The following is a 22,999-nucleotide window of genomic DNA, read 5'->3' on the forward strand; positions in this document are numbered from 1 at the left end:
TTGAAGCCAGTCTGAAGCTGGAAACGCTCCCATCCAAAGGATAGGCTCCTACAGACAAGCACAGCAGGGCAGTGCTGCCACCCTCTGGCGAGGTGTTGTGGCCTCGCCTGGTACACTTAGCTTTCCTTTCCACTGTGCAAGCAGATTTTGTCTTCCACCTGATGTCTTACTAGATTTTAGTGACTGAAATCCACAGGAAAGCAACAGAGAAGCTGACCCACTACAATGCCAGTCTCTCGTCCATGGTGTGTCCTGCTGCCTGTCATGGAGGCACTGCCATGATACTGGAGGTCAGCACCACACAGGTTGATTTTAAAAGCCACCTGAGATCCTTCTTCCAACAAATCTGCCATTACCGTATCATGCAAGACTTATCACGGCTATTTTTGTCTCCTTCTGTGATCCTTCCTTTGGTTATGACTTCCTATCTCAAAGCTGCACCTCAGTTCCATTCTTTCAGAGTGCATTTCAGATTAAAACAAATGTCAAAATTCATGTTGTTGCTGTGTTGGGGATCAAACACAGGCCTAGTATGGACCAGGAGAGTGTTCTACGTGCATGACTCCCAGTGAGGCAGCCCTGGGAGCAAATGGAGCTCGAGGTGCTCAGGGGAACTGCCCACCTCCCAGGCCACAGCTCCATTTCAGCTCTGCAAATCTCAGGTCTGCAAATCTGATACCTCAGCTCGCAGCAAGCTGAGCAACTCCCGCTATGGCATAGACTTTCACTGCAATGTGGCCACAGGACACCACAGGCTTTCACTGCAGATGTGGCTAAAGGACACAACAAGAACTCCTCTGCCCCCTGCCTCTGCTCTCCTCCTCTTCTGCAGTTGCTGGCCTCCACACACCTATCCTAGGGTACAAGGAATGATGCTCGCAGGAATCTGGGGGAAATGACGTCCCCCAACTCTTCTTTCAGGAATCCATCTAACTACAGCTGCCGTGGCTTCTCACGTGTGCAAGGGCAGCCGAGGAGTACCGGACTGTGGCCTCGGGTCCAGTTTGAGTATATTTATTTTCAAGCCCTTTGTTTCCTGAATTGACTGCTTCTGGAAAGTCTGTTCTGGTTGAGTCTGGTTCCAGCACTGTACTTAATCTGTGTTACTGCTTACAGTGTGTTAATGAAGGGATCGCAGATGCTATCCTTTGTAAGTTTTAAGACAGCACAACATTCAAACATGTGCTTCGATCTTTTCTCTTAACGTGTTACTGGTTTTCTCTTATACAATTCCTCTTGAGATATATTTTTATTTTTTTTTTTAAATTTATGTGTATGAGTGCTTTGTCTGCATGTATGTCTGTGCACCCTACATGCCCGGTGCCTGCAGAGGTCATTAGTCAGATCCCCTGGCACTGGACTTACAGATAGTTTTGAGTCACCACGTGAGGTCACCATGTGAGTGCTGGGAATCGAACCCAAATCCTTGGGACAACAAAGCCAGTGCTCTTCAGTGCCTAGTCACTGCTCCGCCCCACCTGAGATGCTGATGGCAAACTTACCTTCATAATTGGAAGAAGGTCTTCCACTTTGTGTACCTTTTCCAGAGCTTCTCTGACTTCCAATAAGCCTTTTGGATTATTTGCTCTTGAAGAGAGGAGGAAGAGCAGAGGGAGGAGGCAGGGGAGGTTAATGCAGATAAGGTAAGCCAATCCGTTTACATCTTAAACGACTGCTCCTAAGGACAAGCAGTTCAATGCTGTAGGCCTGTATATTCCAAGGTTCCTCACTGATGGGGTCATCCACCCAAATCAATACATGTGAGAAAATCATGTTACTGATTGTTCTGATCCACCTACTCCACATCCCCTAATCAACAAGCATTGGCCTGGGGTTGATGTTACAGGAGTCCATCTAGATGGCCTAGAGTACTGGAGGCCCCTGTGTGGGTTCTGTATAAATGTCATGCCATCTAACGCAAAGGACCCGAGTCTTGGGGATCTGTCGCCAGACACTGAGAATAAACAGTATCCCAAACTGGGCAACAGCAGGAGGAGTCAATGCAAGCCAACAGGTGTGGGGCTGCAGAGTAGCATGAGGTGAATCGGGAAATGCAGCAGGCCAATGCATAGGCACAGGCGTCTTAGCAAGACCTTGACTGTCCTGTTCCAACTCTGCACTGGGAAGTATGCGAGGTTTTACTTCTAAAGCTGCTCGGATCAAAGTACCCTGCTGGGGGTCCACATGGTTCTCATGCTCAGCTGGTGAGTCCACCACAAACCGCAACTCCCCACCAGATGAAAGCTCTGTAGACAATCGGGAATGTCACTGTGCTGAGTGTCAGGCCGAAAGCACTGCCAAGGCCAACACTCTATAAAGCCATTACACAAAAGCGGGCTTCAATTAAACTTCTGATCTAGTTTGGTCTGCCAGTGGTTCAGTTTTCGAATCTCACAGGCATACCACACATGAAACACATGGAATCAATGCTATACAGCAAAGGGGAGGATCGAAGGCTTACCCGTGATAAACAAGAATTCTATCTTTAATAAAATGAAGTATTTTCTCAAAATATTCCAGATATCTCATATTAATCACTTGACCCCTGTAAGGTAAAAGTGATTAAATTAAACATTATTTTACAAAGGAGTGTAAACATCAGTTAGTTCCAAAAACAAAGAGCAGGGACAAATATGGCAAAGTGTAGGAGAGGGGCTTGCTCTGTCACTGTGGGAGAAGCGACTCCCATCTCAGTAGAAACCTTGGGCTCTTGGAGTTCCTTATGGCAGAAAGCATCCAGAAAAGACGTAGCTCCTGACACACCACAGAGGAAGGAAAACCCTCAGCTTTAGTGGAGTTCAGACCTGATGGCGACTATGGTGAGTGGACATGCCAGGCTCTCTGTGTGTGCCTGTGTATTGGACTCGCCTGGCTCTCTGTGTATGAGTCTGTGTATTGGACATGCCTGACTCTCTGTGCACACCAGGCTCTCTGTGTACACACTGGCCTGTCTGAAGGTGCCTCTCTGGCTCTTTAGCAGTCTTCCTTTCTTCTACCTGCTGGAGACACTATACTCCTCACATTCCCACTCCCTGTATTTTTGCTTTCTTCCCCTTTAACCTCTCTCAAAGGCGTTCACATCTAGTAACAGCTGAGTCTAAGCCCATCCGCCCTAGGAAGCACCGCTCCCTGGTTCCGACAGCTCCCTCACATCAAGGTCATGATGCAAGGAGGACTCCTCTCCCTGATAGGGCATTTCAATTTCCAGCTCCTCACTTTTTCTCCTACTACTCTTAGGCTCACTGGGGACAACCGTGGCCTCAGCTAGAAGCAGAATGGGTGCTTCTGATACTTTTCTGTCAGCCACTTCAGAGTGTCTGCAGCTTCCTTCCAATCCCTGCAGAGGTCGCAGGGACCTGCATCACTACACTTGTTCCCACCCTGTCCGGCCCCCCAAGTCTGTTCATTCATCCATTGCTACCACCACTTTCCTTGTGTCCACATCTGTCCTTGCTGCTTCTCTGCTCACACCCATGCATGGCTCACTATTCTGGCTTCTACCTATCTCTCGGGCTTCAGTTCCCGAGACTTCCTGGAATGCATAGTGGCTGGCAGCTACAATGGATGAGTCACAGCTTCCTAGTCAGAATGAATTCACCAGTGGGTTGGTGCCCTTTGTCTCTCTGAGACAGGTCAGGTTTGGCCCTGGATACGCCAGGCATCCCCTCCTTCTCTGCACTCCATCAAATCCTGACATGGGTCTCTGACTCAAGTACCATTCAGCAAGAACATAAGCTGGTTCTGAACATAAGAACATAAGTGGCCTCAGTAACAGCACGTGGCCAACTCTAGGTAAAAGTGTCACAAATCATTCCGTGAGGAACTGAAAGGAACCAGTTACAAAGAGAAAATAAACATGACTTCTAGAAATTAAAAAAGTAAGTCTAAAAAAGACTCTTATACTAAAACCTAAATTTAAATGTCACATGTTAGACGGAGCAACAGTTTCTTGATCTAGGTTCCCAGAGCTAGAAATATTTTAGATATGACACAGTACCACATCTGCCAAATTTATCTAAAGTCATGTTCACTAAATGACGGGCAAACACTTTGAGCATCCCTGAAGTGGGCTCTTCAGTGTGTGTTCACGCCTGCTGTCAGGGTAGCTAAGCCCATAAAGGAAGGAAAGGCAAGCATTCACCTAGTGCCTGACTGCAGGGCTCAGGGTAATACAAAAGCTCCCATGCAGCCTAACTCCACCACAGAGCAACCTCCCTAGCAGTCCTGGCCACAGCAGGCCCATGAGCAAACTATGGCAAATATGGAATTCTCCATCTCATCACTTCCTCTGCTGTTTGATGACTTCTTGAAAACTGACACCCTAGTACATCTTTCGAGAGTCCACCCTTCAGCAGGTGGGGGAGGGGGCCTCTACCTGTGCAGGTACACAGTAAGCATCGTGTGCAGGTGGACCAGCAAGAAAGACACGTGTGGGTGCAGAGCTACCTGGGTGTGTTCCCAACCAAGGCCACCAGGGCCCCTCATACTGCTCCACTCCTATGCCAACAGGAACAAAGCACAAAGGCTCCTACCTGATTAAGTTGATGTGGTTGTTGAAACCTCTGCTGAGACTCGGCGCTGGCATCTGATCCAGCCACAGCACAGGCTGGTCCGGATCAGCAATCCTGTGAAACAGAGCTCATGAGGAGTGCGGCCTTACCCACAGCTTCCAGGATAAACCAAGGATGGGTCTCTGCAAAAGGGAAGGAGGAGCCCAACTGGCTCCGACTTCTGAAAAGAGCACACAGGCCATCGAATCCCAGTGCAGTCTGACCATACCAGGTAAGAGGCCAGCAAAGGTTGGTGACCTGTAACAGTTCGTCTAAACTGCTGACTTGGTGGGAGTTAGAATCAATGGAGGAAACACAGCCATAGTAGTAATTCCAGAGAGGGCTAACTGGTGGGAAAGTCCACCTTACACATAATTGGCACTGTTCACTGATCTAGGGGCATTCTGTGGGCTCGGGGCCCACACTCAATAATGAGGAATGAGCTGAGTGCTAGCATGCATCTCTGCTTCTTGACTGGACTTAAGGGGAGTAAACCCTTCCTCTCTTAAATTGCTTTTTGTCACAGCAACGGGAACAGGAATGGATTCACTGGGCAGGCACATACACACTAGAGATCCAGAGGTGGTCTGCATCTTAGGGGACAGGCCGCAAGGAAGGAAGGGTAGTCCGAGCTGGGTGGTGGTGGCGGGGCACACCTTTAATCCCAGCACTTGGAGACAGAGGCAGACGGGTCTCTGAGTCTGAAGCCAGCCTGGTCTACATAGTGAGTTCCAGGACAGCCAGGGCTACCCAACTCATCTTGAAAAACAAAACAAAACAAAACAAAAAACCAACCAAGAAAAAAACAAAAAGAAACGTCCAAGACTGCATCTAAACCACCGTGCTCACACAAGGGCTTAGAAACCTGGCAATCCTCGCTCCTATTTCCTGAGGAGGAGTTGAGTGTGCTCTGAAGAATAAAAGCAATGGTGACTTATGGCAAGCTTGAGGGGGAAATAACTCAGTATTTTAACTTACAGGGTTTAATTTTGTAAGCAAAGTGGGACTGAAAGCTCTCACTGAGAGAGACATGGTCTGAGAGGAGAACTTGCCCACTGTTGCGCGTGCCCACGGGTTACCTTCTCCACTTCACAGCAATGTCAAACATGTCCCTCCACTGCAGCAGCCTTGTCTTTCCATTCATGCGAACCTTTGAGTTGGTCCAGGTACGATGTACAGCCTGCATGACTTCCAACGCTGCCAGGCCCATGGCTAAGGGAAGACACACCAAGACCGAGCTCATCAGAACCCTTTCCAAGGGGCCAATTCTCACATTTCCTGTCAAGCCTGGCTGACCATGTAAAGAACAGGAAGCAGCTGGTGAGACTGAGCTTCCGATGACATGATTCACGTTAAGGAGAGTCACTGCCACCCAACCCTGGTTCCTACTGAAGCAGGCAAAGCCTCGAGTCCCTCTTCCCTCCTGTAAGAAGGAAAGCTGCCTTGGCCCGACTGGAAGTGAGGGATTGAGAGCCATGCTCCATATCTGCATGTCAGTAAGAGCCCCACTGGAAGAACTCACTGAACTATCCTGCACATCCCTGCTTTGGTCCTGCAGTAAATAGTAATTTCTAAAGGAAGTTGACATGACTAAGAGACCCTGTTCCTGGGCTACGATTCCATTTCAAGTTTCCAGAATACCTCTGTGTATCCTCTTGTTGGGCAGGAACCCAGGTGTTTCATACTGCATCAGCGAACCTAAGCGGTCAGCTACACAGATCAACTCCTGGACTTCAGGCTTGTAGCCCTCAAAATTCTGATGTAACACATCCCTGCAGGAAACATCAAGAAAGATATAAGGTCTTGTGTGGCACACCTGCAGGGCAGCACACCTGCAGGGCAGCACAAACCCTGGACCAGGCACAGCCAGCTTCGCATCCCACCACACAATTGAAAGAAGCAATCTCTCTTTGCAAGTCATGTGCACTGTTTGCTACCACATGCAAGCCAGCACACCATGGCACAGCATATGTAGGGGTCCAAGGCTCTCATTAGCATTTGTTCTGTAAACTTCTCCAGGCACACGGTGTGCAGTGCCTGACTATGTCTCGTAATTAATACTCAATCTGCTGACATTTATTGCAGTTATCAGAAATCTGAATTGACTCCAGTCTGGTTTTTCTTTTCTTTGTCCCCTCTCCTGTGCTGGATAGTTTTATGTCAACTTGACACAAGCTTAAGTCATCTGAGAGGAGGAAACTTCAATTATGGAGGAAGCCTCCATGAGATTACACTGTAGGCAGTAGGGTTATTTTCTTATTTTGTGACTGATGGGAGAGGGTCCTGCCCCTTGTGGGTGGTGTCGTCCCTGGGCTGGTGGTCCTGGGATCTGTAAGAGAGCAGGCTGAGCAAACCATGGGAAGCAAGCCAGTAAGCAGCACCCTCCATGGCCTCTGCATCAGCTCCTGCCTCCAGGTTCCTGCCCTTTCCTCAGAAATTGGTTTTGGTCATGGTGTTTCATCACAGCAATACTAAACCAAACTAATACGTAGCCCAAACACCCACACTCATAAAGTGATAAAATCAAATTAAGAAATGCAACTGTGGACTGATTGGATTCATTTGCAACTCTTTCACCTGCTGTTGCTTATCCACTCTCCTTAGGTTTGTATGAGCCTGCTCCTCTGGGCCCAGTGTCCCCCCAGTCCTGCTCTGAGAGTCCCTGCCACCTTTCTCTTGGCTGTACTGTTCCTGGGCAGCCACATCTTGCTGCTGCTTGGCCTATTACGAAAGTCTTTACTTCAGAGATGACATCTTCTATCCCTAAAACTTGCCACTCGTTTTAAAGTCTGCCCCTGTCAGACACGCTACGGTTCATGCTGTCACTGTAGTCACAGCTTCTTTAGGTGTTTAGAGTTATTTTCTGTTGGTATTCAGCAACTTTGGTCAAGTCCTCAAAGCCCAAGCTTGCCAGTTGCTCCTTCGCTGACTCGTGCATGTAGTGTGTGGAAACTTGAGGTTTGGATTTCCTTCCCATGGTCTTAGTTTGTGAGACCATGCAGGCCCAAATGGGTGTGGCTTTCCTACCAGGAGTTTGCAGCTACATCTGTGGAGGTCTGAGAATGCAACATGGGGTCACATTAACCCATATTCTTCCACTGACAGGCTGGCAGACACTCTCTGGGTGTTCTCTCCTACGAGAGCTCACCTTCTCTCTCATGTAAGGAGAACAGAAATGCCAAGCTGTAGCAATTTCTCAGTGTGAAGGAGCTGCTGGGCTTCTAGGAGCTAATCTCTGCCCTGGATCTGTTTTATAGCCTGGCTTCCCTTAGCACAGATACTTTGGCCTGAGACGGCAATAGCTGCCTAACAGTGTGATTTGAACCTATGTTCCTTGGCTGGCTCAGAACTCCTGATCATCCTGCCTCCACCTCCCTAGTGCGGGGCTTATAATTGTGTATTACCACACCTTGCTAAACTTCCACATCATTAAACAAAAAAACAAACAAACAAAAAAGAAAATCAAATCACTAAACAATTTGTTTTATAAGCAGGAAACAAAAAATTAATACTCATGCGTGGTTGCCCGTCAGCCTCTGTGTATCTGAAGCATAGAGGCTACCCAGCATCATGCAGAAGTGACCCCGGTAAGAAAGTCTCAAGGTGCTGTATGAACTACAAGAAATAGTGGGTGACATACAAACTGCAATAGGAACATGGGCAAGAAGTCATTTATTTATTTTTTTAAAAGATTTATTTATTTATTATTTATTATATGTGAGTACACTGTAGCTGTCTCAGACATACCAGAAGAGGGTATCAGATCCTCTTACAGATGGTTGTGAGCCACCATGTGGTTGCTGGGATTTGAACTCAGGACCTCTGGAAGAGCAGTTGGTGCTTTTAACCTCTGAGCTATCTCTCCAGCCCAAGAAGTCATTTACTGATCAAGAAATACGAGCACTCAGGAGACTGAGGCAGTGGGATTATGAGGTTAAGTCACCTTGGAATGAATGCATACTGAGGCCTAATCCTCCCATGCACACATACACATGGAAAAGCAAAAAGAGCCTCCGTTGGGTTGTAGATGGCCATGCTGCCCACACTGCTCGACACTTACCTGATGTGAGGCTGCAGGCCAGGCTGCTCTTCATAGCCGTCTATGAGAAAAGGCAGGTTCTTGGCCCAGTGGTCCTTGAAACTGCCCGGTAGATCCGAGTCAATGTTATATTCCGTCAGAGGGGTATCGAGGTGTGCGTGCAGATATCGAGAATACTCTGTAGATAGGAAAGGAGCTGCCAAACCCAGACACTGCTGAAGAAGCCCCTGATAGAGTGGGTCACCATGGACCTGAACTGTGAACCACACTGTCCTGAAGTGCAGGAATTCTGAACAACAGCTTCAGGACTACAGAAGCCTGCTAGTGACAAGAATCAAGTGTACAGCAGCCAACTTGGGTCTGCTTTGCTTATGTGTTAACCTTCCCATGAATAAAGCCAAAGGGCTTGTCTTTCTGTTTCAGAGCCTGAAACCCAAGGGAAGCGTAAGACCAAGCCTGGTATCTGTCAGCTCTGACAGAGTAGACAGGTGTGCAAGCTCAGCACTGCCTGACTGACAGGCGTGCTTGTCCCTTAGGCTGACATTGCCAGAGCCAGCTCTGCTGAGCCAGCGGAGAGTAAGGGACAAGCTTCCTGGAAAATGGCCCTCTGGGCTGTTGATACTTGACTCAGCTATTAGGAACTTCAGGATGTTTGGAATAACATGTGCATATCAGTCTATTTCCAACTATAAAGTCGATGAAGTCCGAATTCTAATCAAGACTGGATAATAAAAGATGAGCACTCAAACTGAGATGTCCTGTGACTGTGAAATACACCCAAAGGTTAAAGACCTAGAGCAAAACTTCATGGAGTCAAACATTTTTAAACAGATTTTCACTACTTTAAAAAGTATGTGTGTGTGTCTGTAAATGTGTATGTATATGCACATGTATTTGTGTGTGTGCATGTAAATGTATGTGTATCTGAGTGTGGATATATGCATAATAGTGTAGGTGTCTTTGGAAAACAGAGATGTTGGATTCTCCTGAAACTGGTTACAGATGGCTCTAAACTGCTATATATGGTTGCTGGGAAACACACTCAGGTCCTCTGGAAGAGTGGTTTTCCCCTAGACCTAAACCATAACATTTCTCAGGAGAACAGTCATGGCGGCTCCTGCATGCAATCTTAGCCCTCAGAAGGCTGAGATAGGAGGATCCTCCACAGAGTGAGTTCTAGGCCAACAGAGGCTACAAGATGCGATGCTATCCAAAAAGACAAGAAGACAAAACAATCAAAAACCCCAATAAAGTTTCCTATTAATTATATGATGAATTAAAATTTTAAACTGTTATTAAATTAGGTAAAAAATATTTTTATCAAATTACATAATATGCATCATTAGAATTAATACCACTTGCTTGTTTTTTATATTTCTTTTAGATGTTTTTGGCATTTTTCTTATTTGGGGAACTGCATGTGTGTGCCATCGTGTGTGTGTGTGTGTGTGTGTGTGTGTGTGTGTGTGTGTGTGTGTAATTCTGAGGACAGACTGTAGGATACAGTTCTTTCTTCTCACCATGTGGGTCCTGGGGATGGGACTCGGACAGACTTGGTGGCAAGTGTCTTTACTCACTGAACCACCCTGCATGTCGTATGTTTTTTTATCTCCTAATATGGCTATTCCTAACGTAAAATTGTATACATGGCTTGCTTTATTTTTTTCTGTCTTAGAATAATACTCTCAAAGACTAATGAGAACAAAGGCAAAATATGTGGGTATGCAGACAACAAACACCCTCCCAAAACATATATATGTGAATATATGTGTGGGAGAATATATGTGTATGTATACTGGAGAACACAGGTGTGTATGCTGGATAATATATGTATGCACTGGCTGGTCTTTGTCTACATGACACAAACCTACACATATCTTGGAAGAGGAAATCCTAAGTGAGAAAATGTCTCAATAACATCAGTCTGTAGGTAAGTATATACAGAACTGATTAATGATTGACATGGAAGAGTCCTACCCACTGTGGGTGGTACCATTCCCGGGAAGGTGATCCTGAGGTGTGTCAGAAAGCAGGCTGTGCAAACCATGAGCAAGCCAGTAAACATCATTCTCCACGGATTCTGCTTCAATTCCTGCCTCCAGGTTTCTGCCCTGACTTCCTTTAGTGATGGACAGGGATGTCAAACTGTGAGCAGAATAAACCCTTTCCCCAACAAACTGCTTTTGGCCAGTGTTTTAACATAGCAGTAGAAACCCTAAGACAATGTGTATACATGCTAGAAGAGGTGTGTGTGAGTGTGTGTGTGTACACTGATGTATGTGTGTGCAAGTATAGGAAGATATATACACATATATAAGAAAGTGTTTATGTGAGTATACAGGAAGGTGTGTGAGAAGATGTAAAGGGAGGTGTGTAAAGGGAGATTTGTGTGTGTGTGTGTGTGTGTGTGTACAATAAAGCATATATGTATGCATAAGATATGTTTATATGTACATAGATGTGTGTGTAATTATGAAGGTTTGTGTGTATACATGAAGATGTATACATGTAAATAGGAATTGTGTGTCTGGGTATAAATGTGAAGATATGTGTGTGGGTGTAAATAGGAATTATTTGTGTATGTGTGCATAGAAAATGTGTGTATGTGTACAGGAGATATAGTGTGTATAGGAAGATGTGTGTGTGTACATACGGGTGTGTGACATAAGAGTATGTGTACATATGAAGAAGAGAGTGTGTGTATATAAGAAGACATGAGTACATAGAAAGGTGTGTATATACATAGGAAGATGTATATGTATACATAAGATGTGTGTGTATAGATAAGATGTATATGTGTACATATGAAGAAGAGAGTGTGTCGTAAGATTTGTATGTATATATAAGATGTATGTGTGTGTACATATGAAGAGTGTGTGTACATAAGATGTGTGTGTATAGGAAAATGTATGTGTATATATAAGATGTGTATGTGTACAGATGAAGAAGAGTATGTGTGTGTACATAAGATGATGTGTGTGTACAAGAAGATGCATGTGTATACATAAGTTGTGCATGTGTACATATGAAGAAATACATGTATGAGTGTGTGTATAAGATGTGTGGGGATGCTTTGGAAGGTACATAAATGTGTACACTTGAAGGTGTATATGGAGAAAAAGCAAGTTTGTGATTAATTCAAAAATTGCTTCCTTTCTAACCAGAATGGGACTTTCTGATACAGGAAGATGTGACATAACAGAATGAGGGGCCAGAGATGCCAGGGCACTAACTCTAAACAATGAAACCTCCACGCAAGGCTCTTTCCTGTCCTTCAGTGAACAGAACGTGTGCAAGACATGCTTTTGACAATGAATCACACATTGAACTAGAAATGTGTTTTCACTCAGGTCAAGCTTCTCTGAGTTTTACAAGACCTGTACATAAGGTAGAAAGAACATCAGGCCTGTCTCAGAAGAGACACCCTGGTCCGGAAACCTCCAGCAACAAGAGATGCTAAGGACAGGATGCCCATCTCCAACTTCACCATCTCCCAGAAGCAGCAGAACACCCACAGCTCTGAGCACGGAAGTGGAACACTCCCACCATTTTCTGCTTACCTCGAAGATACTTCACCCTCAGGTATTCTGGGCTAGCCTTCTGGCCAGGAAGAGGATCATTCAGCATAACTTTCGTTTGTGCTTTAATTCCTTCATAAAACTGCCCCATGGCCACATGGCTGAGTCCCTTCATGTACTGGCACACTTCGTTGTATGGTTCCAGTTGCAGGCAGCGCTACAGTTTAGGACAAAAGGCTGAGTTAGTGGCACATGGGTCAGGACTGCTGCTCCCTCTACCCAGAAGCCTTCCTTCTAGGATAGTTAGGTTGTTAGTTCCACTGAACTCTGAGGAACAAGCAAGAATCCAGCGGCAGCTCTGCCTGCTGCTGAGGCTCACCTTGAAGTTCTTCAGGGCCTCCTGCAGGCTGCCATGGTGGTAGAGCATCATCCCCCGGAGCTGCAAGGTCTGCACATGGTTCTGGTTGAGCAGCAGGGCTTTCTGGAAGCTCTCGGTGGCTGCTTCAAAGTTGCCCAGTTCTCTAAGGATTGAACAACCGTGATGAGCACTGTGCAAGCCGGTCAGCAGCGGCAGCACTGGAGTGCAGTGCTGAGAGCTTGTGAGGCGTGCGGGAGGGCGTATCTCTTACTACCTGAACACCTCACACATAGCCACCGTCTTCACACCACTTAGTATTCTAACACATTACAGGATGCTCATATGCTTTGATTCCTCTAGGAAAAATGAACTTCCTGATTTTCGCTTTTTTTTTAAAAACATTTATTATTATTATTATTATTATTTTTTTAAAAACATTTATTTATTAGGTATCTATTATAAGTACACTGTAGCTGTCTTCAGACGCACCAGAAGAGGGCATCAGATCTCATTACAGGTGGTTGTGAGCCACCATGTGGTTGCTGGGATTCGAACTCATGACCTTCGGAAGAGCAATTGGTGCTCTTACCCGCTGAGCCATCTCACCAGCCCTAAAAACATTTATTATTATATGAAGGTACACTATAGCTGTCTTTAGACACACTAGAAGAGGGAGCCAGATGTCATTAGGGATGGTTGTGAGCCACCATGTGGTTGCTGGGATTCGAACTCAGGAACTTCAGAAGAGCAGTCTGTGCTCTTACCCGCTGAGCCATCTCACTAGCCTGAACTTCCTGATTTTCAAACTCCTCCCCTAGTTCATAACAAGTGCCAACCTTGAAAATGGAACTGGGTGATCACATTCTTCCCATTCTAGGGAAAAGTACATGGATCATAATCACAGAAAATGTCAAACCCAGAGGATTAAAACTGTATCCTTGTGGTCTCTTAAGTCACTAGTGAACATCTAGTAAATCATCATGTAATTTGAATTTTTTTTTCAAGACAGGGTTTCTCTGTATAGCCCTGGCTGTCCTGGAACTCACTCTGTAGACCAGGCTGGCCTAGAACTCAGAAATCCGCCTGCTTCTGCCTCCCAAGTGCTGGGATTAAAGGTGTGCACTACCACCACCCAGCTTAAAATTTTTAAGGAAAAGAAAAAAAAGAGTATACTTCAGACATTAAATTCTTCCAGAATGGAAATGATTGCTACCAACCTATTTCTTTTTTACATAATAAGCTTTTTCCAAAGGATGGAAACAGTCTGTATACCAACTTACTATAAACGAGAAATATTTTTTAAAAACACAATGTTTACTTCCATCTACATAATCACTTTATATGGTTGTTTCCAACCTACTTTCAACGTATATTCCTGATAATTCTGTAGAGTGGGAGGATAAATAAATATCACCTCTTAAATCCCAGACAAGCCCAGGCATATCTCCTCTCAGCTAGTGCGAGAGGAGCCTTCGTAAACTGTCTCATCAAGCTCTCCACTCTAGGGTGGAATTTCGCTAGTTCTCTAACAGCATTTGCCCTGTAGTCACAATGGCTCCTTCACAATGGGGCAATGCTCAGAACCAAGAGGTGAGGGTCTAGCCAGAGTTTCTAGAACTGGCCTGACTTTCCCATGATGAGAATTCACCACCACACAGCCTGGCAAACGGTGAGGGTGTCAATCACCCAGCACCCCTGGGTGCTAGGCACACCACCAATCTGTAGGGGCTGACATCCTCTGAGAGTCTGAGAGCTGTGCACATCAACAGGGCTCCTACGTGGTGACACAGACCAGGGGACCTGACACAGGGCTCCCTCATATCACAAAGCAGATGCCAGCCGGTGTCGCAATGCCTTCAAAACCTAAAGCGGACATCTTTTCTGAGAGATGCTCCCATGTCTCAGCCCACTGTCACTCACCTGTAGGCCTGTCCCAGACTTTTATATGCATCGATAAAGTCAACTTTCTGTTTCAGAGCTTCTTTGAAGGCCTCGATGGCTTCCTGCGGAAGGTATGCAGAAAATGAGCCCATTCGCATAACCCCACCTGTATTACTAAAGGCTTACACATATGCCACACCTGTCTCTGCAAGAATTATTTCAGATAAGACCTAGAAAGAGGCAGGCAGTGAACTGTGGGGAGGCTCTGACCCGAACAGTAAACAAATGTGTGTCTGTAAGACAGCTCAGCAGGACCTGCAGGGCTAATGATTTCATCTTCATAAGAACAATAAGAATTGATGAATTTCTTCAATCCATAATAGTCTAGTGATCCAAGGACACTCAACAGCTCTATGAGATTATTCAAAATGATGGCTTGCTGCACTTAAACTGGGTCAACAAGATAGGTAGACTGATATAAATTGCACATAGGAAAAGGGAAAAAAAGGCTCCTGGGTTGGTGGGGATTCCTTATCTAACAGTGCAAGAAAACCCACATGAGGCTGGAGCACTGGGCACAGCTAGTACAGCACAGCAGTGATACGTGGCTGAGGTCCTGTGCTGTGGGCTCTGAGAGGAATCTAGGCCACATTGCACCCACCGAAATTCTCATGTGAGAAGTGCCTCTGGAGGGTACCACTGTTCACGGCAAGACAAGGCAACTGCACATGTGGACCCATTGCACCTGCACATGTGGACCCACTGCACCTGACTGCAGCTGCACACATGGACCCGCTGCTCCTGTACATGTGGACCCACTGCACCTGCACACATGGACCCACTGCACCTGCACACGTGGACCCACTGCACCTGCACACATGAACCCACTGCACCTGCACACGTGGACCCACTGCACCTGCACACGTGGACCCACTGCACCTGCACACGTGGACCCACTGCACCTGCACACGTGGACCCACTGCACCTGCACACGTGGACCCACTGCACCTGCACACGTGGACCCACTGCACCTGCACACGTGGACCCACTGCACCTGCACACGTGGACCCACTGCACCTGCACACGTGGACCCACTGCAGCTGCACACATGGACCCACTGCACCTGAACACATGGACCCACTGAGCTGCACATGTGGACCCACTACTCCTACACTTTTGCATGACATTACTGTTACTGTAACATTGCACTTTCCCAAGCACAGGACAAATGGCGCTAAGCAGCTACTGAAACTTGAAGAAGACAACCTGACTTGAGACAACACCACTTCTGTCCAACTAGATGTTGGTGGGACAGAGCTGCTGCCACCACATGCCTTGCACATGGTAGGCACTCAATAAATATTTGATGACTTGCAAGGCTTCAAAAGCCACCTGCCTGTGCATCCAGGCTCCATGTAGATGAAGGGGCGGCATGGCCAAAGGGGCTGGTTTCAGACTCCTCTGAAGCAATGGTGGGGAAGAAGAGCTGGAGGGTTCTTACAACACTGAGTGTGGCTACTCAAGTGGCCTAGTCTGAATCTCTTAGAGCTTTTATAATACTTCAAGTCAACAAACACATACTGAGCACCTACTGTGTACCAGACAGAGCCAGTGTGACGTATCGAGGGGTGGGTACAGTATGAGCAAATCATTACCTCTGTCCTCTAAGAACACCCAGTCTAGTTAGAATAGGAAGCTGATTATGGAATGGGTTATTAGCATAAATGTCATAAGCTAAAGCAGAGATAGGAATGGGGCTCCGGGAATAAGAGAGAGCTACCTGGCCTGGAGAGTAGCAGTGGTGTAAGGAGACAGCACAGTGCTGTACTGTGCACAGCTCAGAGCCAGGGATGCTGAGGAATCAGAGCAGTGTTCAAGGTATGAGTGGAGAGAGACAGAGAACCTAGTGCTGCCTGCCCAGGCATCCCAGGGCCTTGGGGAAAGGGTGGTAACTATGGCAGTGCAGCAGTGGGGAGCTGAGCAGGGAGGCGGGATCAGGCTGGGTCAGTGGGCATCTGGGGAAGAGATAACGAAAGGTCAAGGTGAGCATCCCTGAGGAGAGAAAGATGGGTCAGAGTCAGAGACAGGATTTGGTGGCAGTGGGTAAGGAAGGCAAGGCAGGGGGCTTCTGGGCTGAGGTCTGAGAGAGGCAAGTGTAGTGGCCACTGCGGGGAGGACAGGAGGGCCGCCGGGAGGGGGCTGGGGCATGTTAAGCCTGCGGTGTCTGTGGACATCCAGGGGAAATGCCCAGCAGGCACCTGCTGCCCACTCCACTTACAGCATGCGTGGACGCCACAGTTCTTCAGAGTCTGATTCTCTTCAGCTTTTAAGAGTCTTTGGTTTCAGGTTCCTGCCTAAGCTCTGCTCAGCTCTCTACCTCACTCTGCCAAAGAGGGACATAGCAGAATCAAGATTTTAAGCCATTGGGAACAAGAGACTAGCTCACGCAAGGCAACCTTTAAGTACGTAAACTGCTTCAGAACCATTGGCTTGGTCAATGCCATCATTTCCAGTCCACCATCCCCATCCCCATGGTCACCGGGTGGCCATCATTTGGCTGCTCACAAGAGCTCAAGGTGAAGAGCTTAAATAAAATGTACTTAAGACGTGAACTAAATGAATAGAAAGTTCTTGCTGGCTGGGCAGTGGTGGCGCACACCTTTAATCCCAGTACGTGGGAAGCAGAGGCAGGTGGATTTCTGAGTTCAAGGCCAGCCTGGTCTACAGAGTGAGTTTCAGGACAGCCAGGGCTACGCAGAGAAACCCTGTCTCAAAAATAAAATAAAATAAAATAAAATAAAAGTTGTTGCTGTCATACACCAAGGGCTAGATCCACCACACTGTACTGCTGTGTGACATGCCTGGTTAGGTATGGTGGCGCTCATGGGAAATCAGCATACCAAAGAGTTGAAGCAGGAGAGTTACTCTGAAGACTGGCTCAAGCTACAGTCAAATCCTTTCATTGACAAATTACATAAATAAAAGGTTATAAGATGATTAATATCTTTCCATGAAAGGTTCTTATAAAATAAAAAGTCACCTACTTAGTTAATTTCTAGATTATCATTGGCCTGAATAGATCCATCTTATGGTAATAATGTGAGCTCAGGGCCACCGCTGAGTCTAATGTTGTGTGTCTGCAGATACCAGAGGTCATTCTTTTGGTCAATAATTCACATAGCCTGTGCCTACACCTCATGAGGATGTGGGTGGAACGAGAGGAATTAGGTGCAACCCTGTGACCTGCTTGGACAGATAAATCACCACAAAGAGCTCCCTCTACTTGGCCCACTGTCCCATGTATGCTGACTTAGCATGGCAGGAGGGACCCAGTGACCTGGGAAGACCCACTTACTGAGGGACTTCAAATGCTCACTCAAAGCAGTGCCCAGCCTCTTGCCGTGGAGATCTGGATAAAGCAAACCAAGTCTCACTCTTTGAGCCTCTTTCAGAAGACTGCCCTGTGCCTATGCCCAGCTCCGTCTCACAAACAGAGAGTGCATTTGCTGGGATATGCTTTCCTGTAAGTACTCATACTATGGACTGGATGGTCTTTTCCATGGGCCTCAAGGCTACCTCTGTATAGCATGGTGGTCCAAACCTTTTCACTTCCAGAGGCTGTGAGAAAAGATACAGACTAGAAGGGAGCTGCCGAGTGGGTGTGAGTCCTGGACTCTCACGGGCAGCCCGGTGCCTACGGGGAAGTCTTTCTCTCTGAAATCCTGGGTACTTGCACATAGGATGTGAAGAATATATAAAAAACTGGCAAATTATTTGTCTTTTAATTTCTACTTTGACAGGAGTTCTTAAAAAGCATCTATAAAACACAGATTAAATTTTTCCTGATAAAATTATTGTCTTCAACAAGGAACTGGTTATGCATAACTCTCAGGCCAGCCTACTTTTCATCTTGTGGCTTGGATTACCCTGTACTAGGGTACCAGGAGTACCTGTGGCCTTGTTGGCACTATGGCTTAGGCAGGGGAGGTAGCAACTCTGTGATCCCTGGCTACTGGCACAGCCTGCAGTACAGTGGGGTCCACAGAGACACAAGGATGTGAAATGGAGTGACCAGGAGGAAGCAACACACAGACACACACACAGTGCTAAGAAACCAGTGACACCATTTTGAGATGCATCGGACTAATTCCTCTACGTCCCCCTCCCAATGAGCGAAGCGGGCACAGCAGCGCAGGCGCAGGCAGCGCAGCTTCACCTTCAGAAGTCCTCTGTGAAAGAAAGTTAGGCCTTTGTACAGCATGGCTGTGGGCTGGTTTCTGTTCAGCTCCAAGGACTGCTGAAAGTCCTCGTGGGCTGTCGCGTAGTCCTATGGAAAGGAGGAGGAGAGATAAGATTGTGTTTGTTAGAATCTGCAATGTTCTCTGCTGTGGATGGACAGAGGGAAAACCTCAGTGGGTCCTGTGCCCTTCTTGGCCTTGAAGGAAATACACGGCCAAGGGCTCCAGCCAAACTAGTACTTCTCACCTTGCTAACTGCTAGCTGGTGTTCACAGAGGCTTAATGTTAGGCCTTCATCTCAAACTTTTCAAGACCAACCAGACCATCTTTTTCACGCTGGACACCTCTGAAATGAACAGGCTGTGGTGCAGCCTCACTGTGCGTTAAGCTGAGGCTCTGGTCTATATGTGCACTGTTAAAGTACTGCGAGCTCACAGACACTGTGGTCTAGGAGCCACTGTCATAGAAACAGACTCTTGCTGGATTCGGCCACCTAAAAAGAAGGGTCTGGAGGCCTGACAGGTTCAGACTGCTGCTCTCAGACTGAGAACCAGGTTCAAATTGTACCTCCAAGTAGAAGCTACAAACCAAGCTGCAACCTTTTCGTGCCAGTCTAGAATTTGTGGAACCATGACTGGCTCTTCTTGTTCTCTATTGCATTTAATTTCTGCCAAACACAGTGCTCTCGCCTTGTAGCACTGACATTAAACTGAACCCAATCCAGCAAGGAGTGGCTACTGAGATGACGAGCAAAATGAGGTGTGGACCAATCTTTATGGGGCAGTCACCTCAGAAATGAAGTACAAGGTCCCCCGGTGTCGGTACAGCCGTGCCGAGGGCTGAAGCTGAATAGCTTTAGTGAGATCATTTACGGCTTCATTAATTCGTCCCAGAGGGGACAGAATCTAGAAATCCAAAACATGCAATCAGGAAAAATTCCCGGGATCAGTCCTACACTGTCAGGGTCTTAACTTTCCCATTCCACTGAGCTGCACACCATTCACAAAGCTCGCTGTAGTAGGCTGCGAGCCATGGCCTCATGCATGCGCAGGTAGATGCTCAGAAGAGCCACTATCTCTGTTTAGCAAGGGGAGACAGGGATGTGGCTCAAGCAGCCGCCTTGCTACTGACTCCACCCTAGGCATACCAGATTCTTGGAAATAAGAACCCTTTGCTTATGCTACATCTACTTTTTAAGTAAAACACTGGCACATGCACATTCAACCACTGGACAGACAGACTAGTCCCTGGCAGCTGCAGTCCCTGTAGGAGTGGGAGCTGAAGGGTTACTTCCTAGGATCCCAGGGGCCTTGTCAGCCCCACGCTCATCAGCCACACTCAGCATCGTCACAGGGAAACCGTGTGACTGTTTGAGAACCCCCCCTAGAGCCATCACTGAGTCACTGTGGTCCAGGCAGCACGGTAACATCGATGGGAGCCCAGCACCCAGAAGGAAGTCACCGAGAGGGAAGAAAACCCTAGTGGGCCCTTGTGTCCATGCACCTGACCCCAAGCTTCCATCCTTCCCATAGATCTCTGTTCAGTATGCTCTAGGGAAGGGCATGTTCACCCTGTGTCATTCACTAACTGGCCACCTGCTCTGCCAGAGCTCAGCATAGCCTCAGATGGGCCCACTCCAAATATTAGCAGAAAGAGAAGGCCACACGGCCCTGATCTCATCCCAGGAAGGCGTGGGGCTATCATTTGGAATGAAGAGCACCCTTCTCTGCTTATTGACCCCTATGTTCTTTCATAAAATACAGATTATTTGTATTAGTTGCATTTTATTATAAGAGCAAAGCATCCTTGAAATTAACTCTAAGGCAGACAAAGGTAGGCTGCAATTTAGCACTGAAGATCACGCTGCAGTGATTGCTATAACATATTGCTACGTATCTTAGATAATAGAAAACTATTGTTCTAATTACCAATCTCATTTTAGATAAGCAATTAGCTTTTCCTTAGATGTGCAAATATTTAAAACCTGCAAGTCTTAGCTGAATACCTAGTTTATCAGAATCATTTCAGGCATCCCAGAGTCCTGAGAGAAACACCAGCAAGCCCACCCAGAGCTGGTGGGACATAGTGGCCAGCCCAACCACTATTTAAGAGCCTCTGGCTGTGGGGACAGTACTACAGCCACCTAGTCCAAGGGTAAGACCCAAGATGGACAGGCGAAGAACTAAATCACCAAGAAAGATAAGATTAAAACCAAGTTCTCAACACAGCATAAAGTTCTTAGAGACCGAGATTTCAAATGCTACAACCTAAGGACAAGCCCTCAAGATGTAGTCTTGGAGTGACTGAGCACTGTGTTCCTGTACTTGCTGTATTTCCTGGGGGCACAGGGGAGAAGAAGTAAACCCGTATCAAACAACCAACTGCATTCACACAGACCACACCAGCACACGTGACCCAACAGCCCGACACTACTATAAGAACAGGGATTTAAAACCACGAAGGGAGTCCTGGCCCCCTCCAGCTCCCACTGTTTGCAACCCTCACCCCCACGGGCCTAGCAGGCCACCTACCCGTATCTGGCTACTGGTATCAGCAGATGCTACAGGCACTCCCCCAGGCCTGTCTCCACCTTGAGATCTGCAGCAAACCTACCTGCACTAGGTGTCTAGGGAGGCAGGTCCACTGCCCAGGAACTGCACATGAGCACACTCTGTTCATTTGCTCATTCTCTCTCCTCCCTTCCAGACCAGTGGGACCACTGTTTCCAAGAGCTACATATTTCAGGTGCTCCAACTCACTAGCCACTTTGGTTAAACTGTGACGCTTTTATCTGCAACATGGTGTATGGTTATCTCTTTAATGCGTGTCCATGAAAGAAGCAGACAACACAATCACACTTTCACACTAAGCACCATTCTCGTTCGTTATCTCGGGAGCATCACTCACTCCATAGCTGTCTGGTAACTGCCACCATGCTCACAGGCCTCGGGAACATAACTCAGCATAAAGGAGCATTACAAGTTATAACGGTAATCACATAATATAAGCTTCTGAATTTCAGCTAATTCAATAAGAGAGGGAGAAAGAAAACCACACTCACTTCAGCTCGCTGCTCAAATACCTCTGGACGGTCAGGTTCCAAGGCAATTACTCGGCTCAGTTCAAACAAAGCAAGCTCAGCATTCTTAATGTCCTTGAAAAGGTATTAGCTTGGTGTGAGACACACTGCTGCTCGGACACTGACAAGATCTTCTGAGACACTGGCGGTGCAGTCGCCAGAGGCCGCTGCTTGGAGATGAACATAAACTTGGGGTCTGCACTGGTGTCCTGCCAGGTCTGCTCAGGGATTACACCCAAGTCTCCCCACCCCACGGGGTGGCAAGCTGAACCTGGGATGCTTACCACAAGCTCACAGAGGGCAGATAGTATCTAAATGTAACCTAGATCATCTCCAGGGGGAGCAAATGGGTGCCAACCTGGGAAATGGCACCCACCAGTTTTCTGTCAGAGAGGGACAGAAAATGCCAGGTGTTGACCAAAACCATGAACCCAGAACCTATCTGAACAGCCTAGCTAAGTTCTTCAGGATGCATAGGCTGATTTTATGCTAAAATGCACATTTAAGTCTCCACTAAAGACAAAAACAAGTTACATGCTGAGCTACAATATTTAGGCAGATGGGGACAATAAGCACCAGTTATCTGAGGCGACCTATGTCCGAAATGGTCTTGTACCCTCAACACCATGGTTACCAAGGCTGAGTTCATCTGGGTCCCCTGTGTCTCAGAAGGGTACGATTATAACTGTCATATCAATTTTCTCCAAGCCAGTACCAGCTTAGCAGAATTTTTATACTTTAATAAATTTTAGTTAAAATATTTAATAAAATGTTAAAGATTGATGTTTTCAATGTAGATGTTACAAAAATGATAGTTCTCCCTCTGAGTACTATCTCATATGACTGTCTTTAGTTGAGAATCACAGAAGGGTTTGTGTGCAGCACTCTATGTGTGCTAATCTTAATTAAGGGCACTGCTGCCTCACTGAACAATCTTGGGCAAGCGCTCTTACACACTCACTGCCACCTCCACCATCTTACTGGGGGTGGGGGGATAAAGGGAATGACTTACATGGCTACAAAGACTTTTCCCTATCTGCAAAATGCCTAAAATGTAGCAAATAGAAATAAATGTCGCTGGGCAGTGGTGGCACACGCCTTTAATCCCAGCACTTGGGAGGCAGAGAGAGGCGGATTTCTGAGTTCGAGGCCAGCCTGGTCTACAGAGTGAGTTCCAGGACAGCCAGGGCTACACAGAGAAACCCTGCCTTGAAAAAAAAAAAGAAAGAAAGAAAGAAATGTCACAGCTAGGCATGGTCATTGGATCCCATGCCTTGGATCCCAGCGTTCGGGAGGCAGAGGCAGGTGGATCTCTGTGATTTCGAGACCAGCCTGG

At 46.9% G+C, this 22,999-nt stretch overlaps 1 protein-coding gene across 7 annotated transcripts in view; it reads right to left on the bottom strand.

Moving 5' to 3' along the window:
* Nucleotides 1-22,999, bottom strand: part of Ttc13 (tetratricopeptide repeat domain 13) — a 55,467-nt gene that overhangs the window by 7,239 nt on the left and 25,229 nt on the right. For 3 of the 7 annotated variants that reach the window (XM_031341799.1, XM_031341798.1, XM_031341797.1), the window contains 11 exons: nt 19,373-19,489; nt 18,563-18,673; nt 14,386-14,468; nt 12,487-12,628; nt 12,150-12,324; nt 8,611-8,767; nt 6,192-6,322; nt 5,630-5,762; nt 4,533-4,625; nt 2,462-2,545; nt 1,503-1,587 (listed from right to left, as the gene is read on the bottom strand). In XM_031341799.1, coding sequence (XP_031197659.1) covers nt 1,503-1,587; nt 2,462-2,545; nt 4,533-4,625; nt 5,630-5,762; nt 6,192-6,322; nt 8,611-8,767; nt 12,150-12,324; nt 12,487-12,628; nt 14,386-14,468; nt 18,563-18,673; nt 19,373-19,489 — 1,311 coding nt within the window. Of the gene's footprint in view, nt 1-1,502; nt 1,588-2,461; nt 2,546-4,532; nt 4,626-5,629; nt 5,763-6,191; nt 6,323-8,610; nt 8,768-12,149; nt 12,325-12,486; nt 12,629-14,385; nt 14,469-18,562; nt 18,674-19,372; nt 19,490-21,645; nt 21,739-22,999 lie in introns of all 7 variants that reach the window. The other 4 variants (XM_031341796.1, XM_031341795.1, XM_031341801.1 and 1 more) reach the window with 2 other exon arrangements.

The sequence above is a fragment of the Mastomys coucha genome, unplaced genomic scaffold, assembly GCF_008632895.1.
Source record: "Mastomys coucha isolate ucsf_1 unplaced genomic scaffold, UCSF_Mcou_1 pScaffold22, whole genome shotgun sequence".
NCBI classification, from domain to species: domain Eukaryota; kingdom Metazoa; phylum Chordata; class Mammalia; order Rodentia; family Muridae; genus Mastomys; species Mastomys coucha.